The 15,913-nt window shown below is 40.4% G+C and overlaps 1 protein-coding gene across 5 annotated transcripts in view; it reads left to right on the top strand.

Annotated features, from left to right (window-relative positions):
• Window positions 1-15,913, top strand: part of ANXA13 (annexin A13) — a 40,371-nt gene that overhangs the window by 9,476 nt on the left and 14,982 nt on the right. For 2 of the 5 annotated variants that reach the window (XM_024102640.3, XM_065586085.1), the window contains 2 exons: window positions 9,643-9,718; window positions 14,438-14,532. In XM_024102640.3, coding sequence (XP_023958408.1) covers window positions 9,643-9,718; window positions 14,438-14,532 — 171 coding nt within the window. Of the gene's footprint in view, window positions 1-7,327; window positions 7,406-7,517; window positions 7,741-9,642; window positions 9,719-14,437; window positions 14,533-15,913 lie in introns of those variants that run through there. The other 3 variants (XM_065586086.1, XM_042860928.2, XM_065586087.1) reach the window with 3 other exon arrangements.

Raw genomic sequence — 15,913 nt, 5'->3', positions numbered from 1 at the left:
TGGAGTCAATGTGTCATTCATCTCTGTTCATTCCAATCACATGTACATTGTGAGAAGAAATTGGGCTACATTTTCTATTCAGATATTTTAAAAATGAAAGGACTATCCCATTTGATTTATGGCTTTAAATATGGTCCAATGACTGCCATGGGTTATAGGGCCCAAGCTAGAGTAAAAGCAAGTAACAATTTCTGTTACAGGGAAGTGAACCCTAAGTTAGTTCTGTGCTGACAGATGAGCTTCCTGATAAGGCTAGGAAGACATGGTATAACATTTTCATCCTGTATTTTAAAATGTGCCAGACTTAAGAGAGAACAGTATAATTTTGCATTTTACTCTTAACTCAAAGACCTGCATGGAAGTATGAGTCACATCAGTTATGCTATTGATAATTCAAACCATCCCTTCTAGACAAAGCTTTAAAGTTCATCCTGATAACACAGGGTGTTAGCACTTCCCATGTGACGGTATGGGATATTAAGAATTCAAGATCTAACACAATGCCTCCTCTTTCTCTATTCAGTACTGTTGGTCTAGTTAACCTTCGCTTTCAGTTACATTACAGCTCATTAGAAGCTTCTGTTACAGTGAATAATTAATCCCATGTACGTATGCACCAATTAATAATTAATCATGTGGGCATTGATTTGCTAAAGGTTGTCTTATGAGCGCACAATGTATTATACACAACTTTACTAATTAGATTAGCACCTAATTCCTGGTTGTTATTGTATTAACAATTATATTACTGTATATAATAGTATGATATGTGGTTATGGACAGAGAAAAGGAAACCCTGCAAATTTCCAGGATTGCTGATTAGTAAGAGAACTGGTTCATTGTCTGGACCTGGGACATGTGTTGAAGGACTTTGGATTCTTAAGCTGATGGATGGGCTACAATGAAATATATGCAAACCTGTGACTATAAATACTATTTTCTGTGACAATTTCCAGGATTTCTGAGGTGGTCTCCTAGTTTTTTTTTTTTCCTGTGCTTAATTTTATGAAAATGACGGTTCTTTTTTTTTTTTAGCCATAAAGACTGATTTGTATTGTTAGTGAAATTGTTTGCTTAGAAGTCTATTAAAAATTAGCCTTTTGTTCCCTGTTGTAGACTGTTGACACAGCCCCTTTGACTTCAACCAGAGTTGTACCTCTGCAACTGAGAGTGGAATTGGCCCAACGATTGTAACAGGCTTTTATTTTATCTCTATTCTCTAACTACTTCCACGTATTCCAGTTGAACATGCATATATCTGCTCTGTTGCTAAATGCATCAGGTATATCCTAACAGTCCATGGGGCAATGAAAGGCAATAGTAGCACAGCAGATAATAATAATGATTAAATGTATGTGACACATAAGAGTACTGGTAAAAGACTAACACCACTCACATTAATTGGTCAGGTTTATAAAAGGTAATATTCCCATCAAATGGCCGGGGTCAGTATACACTGATTCGAGTGGTTACAGTTACATATTCCTTTTTTATTTCTCTAAAGTGAAATGCAAATAAAATATATCAACCAAAACCAACCAGAAAGTAAGGCAGCCAATTAATAAAGCACTCAAAAGCATCTGTCGAGGATGAAGGTCAGGGTAAAACACCTGAACCCCTCTAATATGTGAGAGGATTATTCCAACTCTTATTCCAATAGCTATGATCTCCAAACCTCAGTGGCTTTCTCATCACATGGGCACTGGTTCTCAAAACTTCCTTGTGAAGTGGCCTGAGTTTACTGCTCCTGGTGCTGTACACTGTCAATGACTGAGTGGGCATGTGTTATTTCTGTCAGTGCATGATCATTGTCATTAGCATTCTAGATATTGCTATTCCATTGTCTTCTGTTTCGCCTGTGGGACCTCGCTAAACTTGAAGGTGTGGATGGATAAAAATAGTTGTTATTTTGATATGTTGGAAGGTACTTTTTGTTGGAAATTTAACTCTCTCCTTCTCTTTTGCATTAGGTGTCACTTTTTTTTGGTTGTGTTTCTTCTGTTCTAGTTTCCTGATCTGTAGTACTTTTGTAAGGACTTCAAAGCTATTGTCATTAGCTCAAGAAACTTGTTAGATTTTGGTCCCAAATTTGGGTCTCTGCCATAAGTGTCTACACAAGTGAAGTGTGTTGCAATATTAACCATGCTAAGTATAGATCCCTTTTTATTCAATTTTTTTCTGCCAACCCATTTGGTTTTTCATCGTAAGACTTGACATACATGCTTGAATTGATAGATCAAAAAGAATACCTAAAATGATTCACTGAGTATTGTGAGTCATTATCTGTTATCGACTCATCTGAAATCCCATGGCAAGCAAACCGATTTACAATGTGTTAGTAAATTGTTACTTGATGTGCTGTGCAACAGCTCGGTTTCAACCACTGATAATCTATCCCATTCAATTCAAATAGATCAGTGCCAACCTTGGATGAAGGGCAACCGGGAATCTCATGTGGTTTCACTTGTTTATTGCATTCTATTTCCTGCATTTATGGCAGATTTCATACTTGGATACATGACGTTTTTGCTAAGTACCCTCAGGGGTAACCCATCTTTTCAGATTACTAACTGAGAATCAGATTGCTAATTGAGAACATAAATGTGCTTCATATAAAATATTCTTATTTGTAGTGTGGATAGGGCCTAACCAGACTAAAGTTCAAAGGTGAAACTGGCCAGTCCAAGGCATAGTCCAGTTATGATGACATGATTATGTCCCATCCACACCACAAATTTTAACCATTCTGTAACTAGGTCAGGCACAATCCATGTTGTAATTATTTCCCCAAAGTTCATTAATAGTTGTATTGTCCTGGGCCATTTAGAACAGCGCAAAAAAAATTCCCAACATTGTTTCACTGGAAAACATGCCTGTAATCTGATGATCTAATACTCTTGATATGTTCTCACACTGTTAACAAAGTATTATTGCCCCAACAAAACTACAACAGTGCAGGGTGTGATTATCTAATCTAGTAATAACCATAAAAGTGTCATAAATTAAGCAATGACTCTACCCATGTTGTTTTAAGTGAATGTGTACAAAATCATGAGTTGTGTAAGAGCCATGGTGACCCAAGTGACTCATCTTCAGACTTCAGTCACTTTAGATTAGTGAGCATTGTGAAGATTTATTTAGTACTATCTACTGGGCTGATGTGTTGTTTCCATGGGGTTAGGAATACCTATCTGTTATATCAAGAGTATAGGAAGCAATAAGACTTTAGGAGGGCTACCATGCAGAAGAAGAATGTATTGTCAGTGTGCATGCATGGGACTTGGAGACAGGAACTCTTGAATTCCGTTCCCAGCTTTGCAGCTGACTTAGTTGTTGGCCTGGGCAGTTCACTTAACCTCTGTCTCAGATTTCCCATCTGATGATTTGTCACTCAAAGGGTATTCCCAGGATTAATTAGTTAATGCTTTATTGTGATTTAAAGATTAAAGTTTTAGTGTGGCAGCCAGTGGTTCTCAAACTGTGGGTTGGTACCCCAAAGTGGGTCGCAAGCCCATTTTAATGGGGTCACCAGGGCTAATATTAGACTTGCTGTGACCTGGAGCTGAAGCCGACGCCCAAGCCCCTCCATCCAGGACTGAAACCGAAGCTCAGAAGGGGGTCGCAGTGCAATGAGAACTGAGAATCAATAGATTTCTACGTCAATGGAATTGGTACAGGAAAAAAAAATATTCTGACCCTCATTAGCAAACTCATGTTGTGTCAGCTCTCCATGAAATTTCTCTCTCACAGGAAATATCTTTATTCATTTATATTTTTCTGAAGCCTGTAAACTGGGCTGATAAATGCATGGGACTCATTCCATTTATAATAATATTTTAGTCATTTGAGCTACAACTTGACTAACTACTAGTGCTATTCTGCATACAATGGGTTGTAGTTTGTAGACATGAGTTATAAACTCCTCAAGACCTGGAAATAATTTATTAGCAGTCAAGACATATTAACAAGCCACATGCCTAAAGTCTGTTGAAAGATGAAATGACACAGCTGTCAATTAAAAATAAAATCTAGCTAACTATGTCATCTGTTTTACTGTAGTTATGTTAGGCCAGATTCTTAACTGCCTTGTACCTTGTGTAGACATTTACAATATCAGTGAAAAGAGGGAGCAAAACCACGACAAATCAGAATGGTAGCATTTTACAACCACTTTCCTCTCTCTTTCCAAGGTGAAAATGACAACAAAAAAGTACAAGGCGGTGGAGAATCAGCCCAGATAGTTCAATAAACCATGAACCACTAGCATCATTTTTTGAGTCGATTGATCATATTCTGTCCTCAGTTACATGGAAGTAAATGTGAAACCACCTGAAGTAACTCTTTTGAATTGTAAATGAGACCAGAACTTGGACAAATGATTATAGAAGCCCTGACAGTGGTTCATGGTTTATTGAATTCTAGGCACTGGAAGGTTTTTCTTTCCTAACAAACATTTCAGGTTAGATTGTGCAAGGTTCACTGATGTTGAGGAGCAGTTACTCTTCCTTGGGATTACTTATGGGAGGGAATGTTCCCCATCAGGAGTGAGCTGCACAATTGACACAGGCTTCTGGATACACTGGGCCAGATGCTGCAGAGCTCTGCAGCCTCCTCTGCCAGAGCTGCACCACATGTTGGGGGCAGGGAGGGGATGTGTCAGGGCAGGACTCTGCTACGCCCATTATTTTCTGGTGGAAAGTTTTCTACCAGCAGTGTAAGTTAAAGGTGCCCCCCTCTTCCTTTAACTTAGCTGCGGCCAAGCCACTAAGAATCAAGGAGACATGACTGGTTCCCTAACCACCTCCCCATACCTAGGAGCCTTGCTCAGGGACAGTGGAGAATTGAAACCAGCTTTTCCGAAATATTTTTGAAAATTTCAGAGGGATTTTATTCTCTTCATGTGGTCACACCCTCCAACCGCAGGGTGATGGGTGTCTTCTAAATATCGTAGACATGTCTACAAACTACAACCCATTGTGTGTAGAATAGCACTAGTAGTTAGTCAATTTGTAGCTCAAATGACTAAAATATTATTATAAATGGAATGAGTCCCATGCATTTATCAGCCCAGTTTACAGGCTTCATAAAAACATAAATGAATAGATATTTCCTGTGAGAGAGAAATTTCATGGAGAGCTGACACAACATGAGTTTGCTAATGAGGGTCAGACAATTTATCTTTTTCAAAGAAAGAAATAATTTTTAAAACTCAGTCCCATCAAAATGGTAAAGCCCAGATCAGCATTCCCTAGCAGAATTGTTATAGACAAGGACTATTTAGAATAACAGTATTTCTATACACTCCCTTTTGAGAAGAGGCATGCAGCTGCTGGTGTCTCAGATATGGCATGCTGCCAAGTCAGATACATCATATCTTGAGAAGAACAAGCAAGATGAATAGTATCCTAACTGGGCCCTCTTCTTTTATTACCTTTTATGTTATTTTATTTTATTGCCTCTTATTAGCATTTTATTATCTGTGCTAGCCAGATTCTTTACAACTTTCAGGTTTGGGGCCTGATTCATCACTGCAACATGTCTTGTGTAGTCACACCCGTTCAAAGTGAGCCTATAACACTGCCATTCTCCCTTGCCAGTATACCTTATCTACAAAGCTCTCTAGTGTATAAGCCACTATATTGGTTTTGTACTGGTATGCTAATGCTACAAGTGAAACAAGCTATTCCAGGTTTCAGAGTAGCAGCCGTGTTAGTCTGTATCCGCAAAAAGAAGAACAGGAGTACTTGTGGCACCTTAGAGACTAACAAATTTATTAGAGCATAAGCTTTCGTGGACTACAGCCCACTTCTTCGGATGCATATAGAATGGAACATATATTGAGGAGATATATATACACACATACAGAGAGCATAAACAGGTGGGAGTTGTCTTACCAACTCTGAGAGGCCAATTAATTAAGAGAAAAAAAACTTTTGAAGTGATAATCAAGCTAGCCCAGTACAGACAGTTAAGAAGTGTGAGAATACTTACAAGGGGAGATAGATTCAATGTTTGTAATGGCTCAGCTATTCCAGTAAAGGTTCAGATTTGCCAATATAACTGTGCCTACACTAGGGACTTCTGCCACCATAGCTATGGCGGTCAGGGATCACACCTTCTCACACACCGGCAGAAGTCTGTAATGTAGACCTAGGCTTGGCAACATTTTTTTTTGCACCCTCCTTTCCCTCACTTTGCAAAGTGCAGGGCCGTGGTTAATTCCAACATTCCAACTAGATATCACAGACTGAAGTGGATACTACACTGGAAACAAACCTTATAGGAGCATTACAATCTATCAGATGAACAGCTGAATTAACTTAAACCTAGTTACCATCTGACAAATATATATTTTTAATAATTTATTTATGATCAGTGAGTGGTATTTTATTAATAATTGTTATTGATCACTTAGAAATGCCTTGCATTTACACAAAGTCTTGCAAACATAGATCTTATAATCAAAATAGATAGTTTAAGATAGGCAAGATCAGGGGCTGAATTAGAACAGTTGCTTAAACAGTTAGTACTTCTACCTGATGGCTGCATTTTGTGCTCCAGAATCAAAACTTTGTTGATTTTTTAAAAGAAATTGCTCCTCCTCATGGTTGCAAAGAAATATTTTGCAAACATGAAGTGTAACAAATGACATGATGTCTGCCTGAGTTTGCAGGAAGCCTGAAACAATAGCTCAGAGAGGTCTGAATTGCCTCATTAATCTCAATAGATGTTAATTCTAAATATAATAATTTTGATAGTTTAATGTCAGCACTGTTTATTCCATTCTTCTTTATCATCAATGTACTACAAACTGCTCCCTTCCACGCAGCATAATGGAATAGGGAGCATATGGTTTGTTGTTTATAAATTGGGATCTGTCTGAATTAAAGGAGTACTATGAGTGCAAGATAGAATTATTAATGTCTTACCTAGCTTAAGGTAGACTCTAATAATACTGTCAAGTTTTAAATTATAGACTGAATAAAGTATTGGAATAAAGTCTGTGTGTTAAGTTTGTTATCATGGAGTTGGGCCAAATCATGAAGCCATTACTCAGTCTTGTTTATCTAGGTTCTTATATCACATCCATCACTGTAATATCTGGGCACCTCTGATGTTAATGGGAATTTTATCTGAGTCTGGACTGAGTACAGACTTCAGAATTCAGCCCATAGAGAATTGACAGATAAGTATATAAAAATCTCTAGAAATATAAATGCTAACTCTGTTTGAAAGAGAGGGCTTGTGTTTTAATTTGAGGAGTTCAAGGGTGCACTGCAGACATCTGGTCTATCTCCAGTTTATTTACATAAGTGTGTAGCTCTGGGACAGTTTAATATTTAACTATGGAAATGGAGTATTAATGGTCTATTGGATCTTTGAAACAAGAGGCATCCAGAATGAGGTAATGCTAGTGGAAATTATCGGTGACCATTTTACAAAAATATATTGAAAGGCTCAAGACTGCCTTACCAGCAAAATATTTTTATCTAATAGCATCTTTAATGCAATCTGGGTCCCAAAATGCTTTCTGAAAATATTTAACACAAGACAGCTTATGGCATACAGAACAGAGTCCAGTGATAAATAAACACTGTATGGCAAACAACAGAAAGCATTCAATCATAAGACCAGCTGAGGGTCCTATTGAATTCTGCGTAAGTCATGGTGAACATTGAATCTGTTACTTGCTGAGGACAACTTGAACAAGTTATATGACTCTTCTTGCATCAATACTGTGTGCGTATTATGGCTTAGATGAATAGATCCATTGCGCCTACAGCTTTTGCGTCATGGAGAGGAATACTGAGAATAGACTTTCATTGTATTGTAAGCTGCCATTATTCCATTAACCTATGCTCATTACTCAGTCTAACTAGGCTGCCGCTGTACAACCTGATGTTAGAAAGAACAAAGGTGAATTCTATTCTCAGAATTATTCCAATCACCAACTGGAGGGAGAGAACTTAGATGCTGCACAGTTTGTAAGAAACGAAGAAACTGGACACTATTTAATTTGTATTTTCAAGCGCATATTCAAATATTTATGCCTGTAGTATGTAATTCTATCAAAGCAATAACAAACATATTTTCACAGTAGAAATATTTGGATACAACACCATCAGTTCAGCTACAATAACTGTATTTTCTTTCAGATTTTTGATATAATTCTATACTGGAATAATTTAAATGAAAACTCACAACTGAAAATATTAATATTTATATATATGGGTATATTTTTACAATAATTCAAAGGGTTAGTCAAGTAACTCCCTAGTTACTGGACTTGATTTATTATCTGTTCATACTGTATAACAACATGTAACTTTACAATCAAGATTTAGGATAATGGTCTGGTGGTGAAAGTCTTATTACCGTGTGATCCTAAAGCAAGGAAAGAAGACTTAGAGAAGGAAATGTTACATTGTTATAGTGTGTTATAAATGCCTATTTTCATAAGGGTAGCCAAAAATTAGGATAATTTGACCAAAATATAAGCAATGTAAAAGTCACAATTAGCACTAATTGAAATAATTTTGGGTGATCTTATTAGGGGCACCAAGGACTGAATGGCCAGAGATGATTCCTTTAGTAAAGCATTGAGGTAGATTGGTAGTGTAGGGAGATTTATTCTGCTATGACACACCTGTTCTTTGGACAGAACACTTCATTATCCTGGACTGCCAATCTTTTCATCAGAACTAGCAATCTTTAAGCATGACCATTGTGAAAAAGAATAATACTAAAAGATGCTTCTTGCACCTACGTGTGTGCCAAAGCAACCAAAGGGATCAGTGGAGACAACACCGATACTTTGGATAAGAATGTGACAATGACTATAATCTATTAGACACAACAGGTAAAATTTTCAAAAAACAACTAAGTGACTTAGGACTGATGTCTCATTTTCAAAAGTGACTTAAGCACTTAGGAGTCTAAATCGCACTGAGTTTCCATGGACTTCAGCTCCTAAGTCACGAAGGTGCTTTTGCAAATTTTACCCATTGTCATTTGGAGGATGGTGCTGCAGTTGGGCGATATTGATCAGCTCCTACACTTTAACTGTCATAAAGAGCAAATTAACAGCTTGAAGCTATAACTCTTTCTTATTCAAGTATTCTTTACTCGTGTGACTAGTGCCATTGAAATCAATAACATTACTTGCATGAAAAAGACTGCCTGCATGAGTAATGGTTACAAGATCAAGCCCCCATGTTTTACTTTGGCCGGAGACCAGCTTATCCATAAAAGTACTAGTATTTGAAAGGCTGAATTTATTTTCTATTATATAGTGGGGCAAATCCTGAAGTATTCACTCAGGGCTAGTTCATGCAATCCTCTCTCATGCTGGCGATCATTTAGTCCCTTTGACTTGAATGGAACTATTTGTTTGAGTAAATGCTTACCAGTGTGAGTAAGGTTTTTATAATCTACTTATAGATCAACACACCTAAGTCAGTCAATAAGAGTTTTTCCTGAGTAAGGAGTGAGTAAAAACTAAATAAGGACATCAGAGTTGGGATATTCGTGAATAAAGATCAGATGGCAATCTGACCCAACCTAGCCCAAATTCCATGTAGTATAATTCAGAGGATTCACTGTAGTATTATTTTCCACTTACTGTTGCCTCTGTTTTTCTAGCCAACCATTCGGCGCCATCATGATTTCGATGCAGAACGGGATGCCAAGAAACTACAAAAAGCTTGCAAAGGGATGGGTAAGAATGCTATTGTTTTTAACATGCTGTTTAGCTGTGTTGGTACCAATGGAACAGTTCTGCATTGTAGAAGTTGTATGTCCAAGCGCGCACTTGCGGCAAAACAACTGCTTGATCAGTTTTGAGTTAACCTTTCTGTTTTCTGTCAGCTATCGAACTCACTTATTAACTCCAAAGTACAACTGCTCTGTGTGTGCATAGATAGATACAGATACCCTCACAGTATGATATATATTAGCTTGGGGGAAATAATCTTAATAATCATTAGCTACATATGAATCATTATTACACCCCAACGTGCTTGTGGATCTAATATTGATGAAGAGTAAAATCACTGGCTAATCAATACATATTTACCCCACAAGTGTCCTAACCTCATTACAGTAACGGTCCAATCCTGGAAGATCCTGAGCACCTCCTACAAGGTGCTGAACACCCCTCACTTCCACTGAAGTCTACAGGAGCTAAGGGCACTTGGCACCTCATAGAATTGGGCCTTCACTATGCCCATTATTCCTGGTGTGTTAACTTCATGACTTAACCCCAACGGAGCAGAAAGAACATGGCATTTATACACTGCAACTGACTGGCCAAGCTGTCAGTAACAATAACAAGAATAGTGAACTCTCATTGTTCAGCACTGGCATTAGGGGTAGGTTACAAAGGCAGCTACCTAGGAGACCTGAATATTAGGGGCTGCTCTTGCCTGGCCAACCCCCCAGCCATGACAGCTTCACTGGGAAGTGCCCCATTAAAAGCACACTCCCACACTTCCAGGTTGCAGTGGCACCAAGCACCAAAAAGTCTATCCCCAGATCTGGCCTGGTGTTCAGATTTTCTACAAGGAATAGCTGAAAATAGGGGATATACACATGTCCTATACTGACATATCTATTCAGCGTCTACATCGGGGTCAAGAATTTTGGTTTCCCACTTGATATTTAGGATACAGATGTGCATTAAACAGGCAGGCCACATGGCTGGAAATTGTCAGGAGTTAGCATGTTACCTCTCCAGTTACATCATTAGAGCTAACATCCAGGATGGCGGAGTTAAATCTTTAAGGTCATTCCTGTCATCAAGCTGCCCCAGGAGATCCTTTTAGCTCCTCTAAGACAATGTCATCGGTACAGGCAAATCTTTCTGACAGATGGGCTGCACAGCGATTACACATGGGTGGCTGGATTCTCACTGACACTTTGGCCTCTTTGTGCCACTTTGGCAGTATAAAGGGGCCTAGTGCAAATGAGAAATAAGACCTCAGACACTGACCCACAGCTATTTGTCTCTCCCATCAACACATTAGGCTGCTGGCTCTTTCCTTCTCCCACACATTGTAACTCTCTCCCCTCATTCCCGTCTGGAGTGAAATACTTCACCGTTACCACCGCTTTGCACTGCGTTTGCCTCTCCTTGTCTCTGCCCCTAACATTGTACACTAACAACAGGAGCCAGGGGATTGTCAGTGTGGACACTACACTGTGGCCCAGTTCCCATACAGGGAGTCACACATAAAGAATTTCAGTGACAGAATCCACGTTGTGCTAGGCAATAGGTGGCCTGAGGTCTGACTTTGGCCATTGCGATGGAATATACCGCTGCGTTCACACCCTACACACTATTGTAATAATCTTTGTACCAAGTACGCCTTGTGAGGTATCATTTACACCAGTGTTTCCCAACCGGTATGCTGTAGCACACTGGGGAGCTGTCAGGCCCAAACAGCTGTCCCGTGGAATCTTTTGAAAAACTACATACAGAGTGGGGGCGGAGTAGGGGGAAGCAAGGGGGGAGGAAGTCACCTTCTGATTGGCCGACTGCCTCACTGCCCCGCCTCCTCCAGGGGCAGAGAAACCCATCAGAGCTCAATCTCCCTCTCCTCCCCACACTCCTCCTGTGAGCAACGGATTGGCTTCTCTGCCCCTCGCCCTCCCTCCTGCAACCGCCAACTGGGGGTGGGAAGCCTGGACAGGGACCCTGCTGCAGCCCCCAGGAGAAGCGGGGGGGGGGCTGAATTGAGAGGTGGGGGTGTGGTGTGAGGTGGGGGAGCTGGGGAGGCAGAACTGGTGGGGGCTGGGTGGGGCAAAATTGGGATGAGGTGGGGGCTGAACTGGTGGAGCGTGAGGACAGAATTGATGCGGCAGGGGTGCCATTTAGGGAGGGCAGGGAAGCACCTGCCCACCTGAATGGGTGGAGATGGGAGGGCCTGGGGGGCATTGCTCCCCAAACTGGAAACATCGCAGAGGCAATGCATGGGGGTGGCAGATTTCTGCCTTCCATTTGGTCCTGCTCCCGCCCCAAGCCCAGGCTGGCCAGGGCCCCTTAGGGGGGCATGGAGGAACATTCAGGCGGCGGGAGTGAGTGGCGACACCAGGTGTTCTGTGCATCCCGATCAGTTTCCCCATGTGGGCTGGGTAATGGCCACCGCACCCTTCAGGCTCAGGCTACGTCTTCACTACCCGCCTGAATCGGCGGGTAGAAATCGATCTCTCAGGGATCGAATTATAGCGTCTTGTCGGGACGCAACAATCGATCCCCGAATCGACGCTTGTACTTCACCAGCGCAGGTAGGAGTAAGCGCCGTCGACGGGGGAGCCGCAGAGGTCGATTTGCCGCCGTCCTCACAGCGGGGTAAGTCGGCTCAGATACGTCGAATTCAGCTACGCTATTCGTGTAGCTGAATTTGCGTATCTTAAATCGACTCCCCCCCCCGTAGTGAAGACGTAGCCATAGATATGTCATCCTCAGTGCCTGTTAACCAGTGGGTGCCAGTGGCCATGGTGACTGTGTAGGTCGGCATAGCCTTGGCTGGCATCCTCATGGACACAAGGAGTGGAGCTGTCCCCACTGCGCCAACAAAGGACTGAGCGCATGGCTGGGCCCTGCATCAGCAGCACCCCCTCAGACACAGCCCCCCTGCACCTTGAGCTACACCCCTGCCGGCACACAGCTTCTGCGGACTGTGAATGGTAAGGGTGGTAAGCAGCTTAAACCGAGGAGATAAGAAGGCAAGTTCATTTGGATATATGGTGATGTGTCTCAAAATAATTAAACGTATCATGGTATGCAGTGGCAGAGAAAAGGTTGGGAACCATTGATTTAAACACTCAGAATTTTCTGGTCAGTATCGTCCTGATAAAACGTGTGGCTACACAGTATGTGAAGTTATAAAATTCCCCTGTCTGGTAGGTTATTAATACAAGGTCCAAGCCTCACAGCCCTGCCCAAACAGAAGTTGGCAAACAGGTCTGTCCTAGCAAAGGAATGTGTGCTTCGCTTAATTTTCATGTAAGCAGTAAACAGAGTCATCAAGCAGGGAGGGAAAAAAGAAAGCTCAAACCAGTGAGAAAAAAACAGCAGGGAACATCCTTCCACATAGACTCTTTGTCTCCTAGTGCCCAGCTGGAAATGTTTTTCAAGAGGGGAACTGAAACTATAAAAAGGAGGGATAAACACTCCAAGGAAAACCCCTCTCTCACCCTGCTTATCACATTCACTGCACCTAAAGAGACAACGGAAGCAGTCATTGGACTCTGGGGGAGGGGTCCTAACCCACAGTGCTTGGTCAGTAAGACTGCTGAAAGCACGTGGTGAGAAACTTTGCTTGAATCTGATATAGTTTGTTAGGCATTAGTAAGTCTTTTATCTTTATTTTTCTTGTAACCATTTCACCATTTCTGACTTTTATGCCTCATTACTTATACTCACTTGAAATCTCTCTCTTTGTAGTAAATAAACTTGTTTTACTGTTTCATCTAATCCAGTGTGTTTAAATTGAAGTGTCTGAATAACTACTTGAGATAATAAGCCTGCATATTATTCCCTTAAAGAAATAATGAACTTAAAATATTTGCACTGTCCAGGAGAGCGCCGGGGTGGGCAGTACAGGACATATTTCTATGGGGGAAATCCAGACCTGGGGGTTTGTTAGGGTCACCCTGCAGTATAACCAAGGCTGGTGAGAGCCAGACTGTAACCCAGGTGTGACTGGCAGGATGCAGTTCATACTCAGGGTGTGGCTTTCATGCTGGAAGGCAGTTTGTGACTGGCTCAGGTGGGAGCTACTTCAGCAAGGCATTGTAAGACACCCAAAGTTGCAGGACAAGGGTGACACAGCCCCCTACTGATCTGGACTGTACATTGGTATGTCATAGCCATCTGTGATCAAAGTAACTAAGACAGCAAGAATCAACATCGTTATACTCCAGTTCGTGCTCCTGCTGAAGACAGTGAGTGTTTTGCAATTGTCTTCAATAGGTTACCTTCCCATGGGACGTGCCCTACTGGGTCAGACTATTGGCACACTTGTGTTCTGCTGCCAAAGGTAATCAGTATCTGATCCTTCAAAGGAGGCCAACTTCCGAACCCTAACAAATAATACACCTGGCTAGTTGTTCAGTGCTACACAGGATGGAATTTCTTCCTGATCCCTGATGAGCTTATTCCTTGAAACATGAGATTTAGTTCCCTAATGATTTCTTAGCTTTAAGTGGCATTGGTTTGGGTGCACTTTCTTTTTATGTTCTGGCTGCAGACTAAAAGTAACGTTTTTTAAGTGGTACATGCTAGAAAAGCTATCATTGACACCAACTGATGGTCTGAAACTAATTTTCTACTAATTAGAAGGGAGAGTACTTGATCATCTTTTCCTCTCCCAGCAAAAATGAAATCTGCGGGCAGTTTCTGAATGATTTCCTCTTCTACATTAATATTTTTTAGGAACAGATGAAACGGCAATTATTGAAATCCTATCAAATCGATCATCAGACCAGAGGCAACAAGTAAAACAGAACTACAAGACCATGTATGGCAAGGTATTTTAAAAAAAATGGCCCTGTTGTTTTAAACAAAGTGCTCTTTAGAAATGTGCCCCCACATTTCCCCATTTTTGATAATGCCATGTGTCTGGCAGTTTTTAAAAGACACAGAATTAGAAAGTTAGTTTCCGATGAAAGAATTACTGTCACTTAACATATTGATTATGTTAATCATCCTGGGCCTTACAGATAGGTTGGTAAAGTAGAGTGGATTGAAATTTGGAATTTCTGTTCCGTGGGAGATTCTGAGCTTTCAAAATATGTTTTTGTCCCAATTTGGGATGAAAGGGCAAAATCTGAGAATTTTTCACAAAATGAGATATTCCAAAAATATTTTGTTTTGATAAGGGCAAAATGTTCTGTTTCAACTTTATCATTTAATTTTTTTATATTGTATTATATATTATAATTTAATAACCTAAAAGACAAACGTTTCCATTTTATCAAAACACTATGTTTCAACCTTATCTAGACATTTTGATAATTTCCACAACATTTTTCAATTTCATCTCATCAGCATTTTCCAACAGAAAACTGTTTGGTTGGAAAATTTTCAACCAGCTCTAGAAAACTGCATTTACCACTTCAAAGTATTTTTATCAAATTCAGTAGAGCTGGACATTTATGCTAAAATTCCAGAGCCTTTTAAAACATTTTCATTTTTGTTTGCCTCTCCTGCAGTAAGAAAGAATGCCTGAACCGAGGGTAAAGGTAGTTGATGTAGCAACAGAAATTCCCTAATGCAAATTCAGAGGGTCAATTCTGATATCACTTACACCAGTTTTACACCCGTGTAATTTTATTGACTTCAATGGATTTACTGCTGATTTATACCAGCATGAGATTAGAATCTGACCTACAAATTGCCAATAAAGTTAAAAGGATCAGAAATCTGTTTTGGTACTTGACCTCTGAAAGGAAAGACTCAATGCCTGAGTAATCTTTAATATAAGAAAAATAAAAGTCTCCAAAACACCTGTTTTAGGCATAGGGTCAAATCCTGCAGGCTTTATACTTAATTTGTAATTGATTAGAGCTAGTTGCAGATTAGGTCACTAATCAATGCCAGTAAGGGTGGCAGTATTGGGCCAAAAATCCTCCAACGGGCCAAACCCAATAGTGAGTGCAATAAGAATTTTGCCTGAGTAAAGACTGCAGGATTTGTTCCACAATGAGTTTGAAGCAGCAGATGTTAGAGAATTGAGCCAAAGGGTCTTAAACGACCAATTTGAGACATCACAGTTACAGTGGCACTGATATTGGGAATTTCTGACTTATTTCCAACCAAAGGACCCAACTTTTGGGTGTTATCACCCTTAACAACCATACACAGTGTGACAGACCCAGACCAGTGGGGTACAGGAGTCTGGTAGAGGGC

This window comes from Chrysemys picta, chromosome 2 (genome assembly GCF_011386835.1).
Source record: "Chrysemys picta bellii isolate R12L10 chromosome 2, ASM1138683v2, whole genome shotgun sequence".
In the NCBI taxonomy this organism is placed as follows: domain Eukaryota; kingdom Metazoa; phylum Chordata; order Testudines; family Emydidae; genus Chrysemys; species Chrysemys picta.
This window is presented reverse-complemented; position numbering and strand designations above follow the sequence as displayed.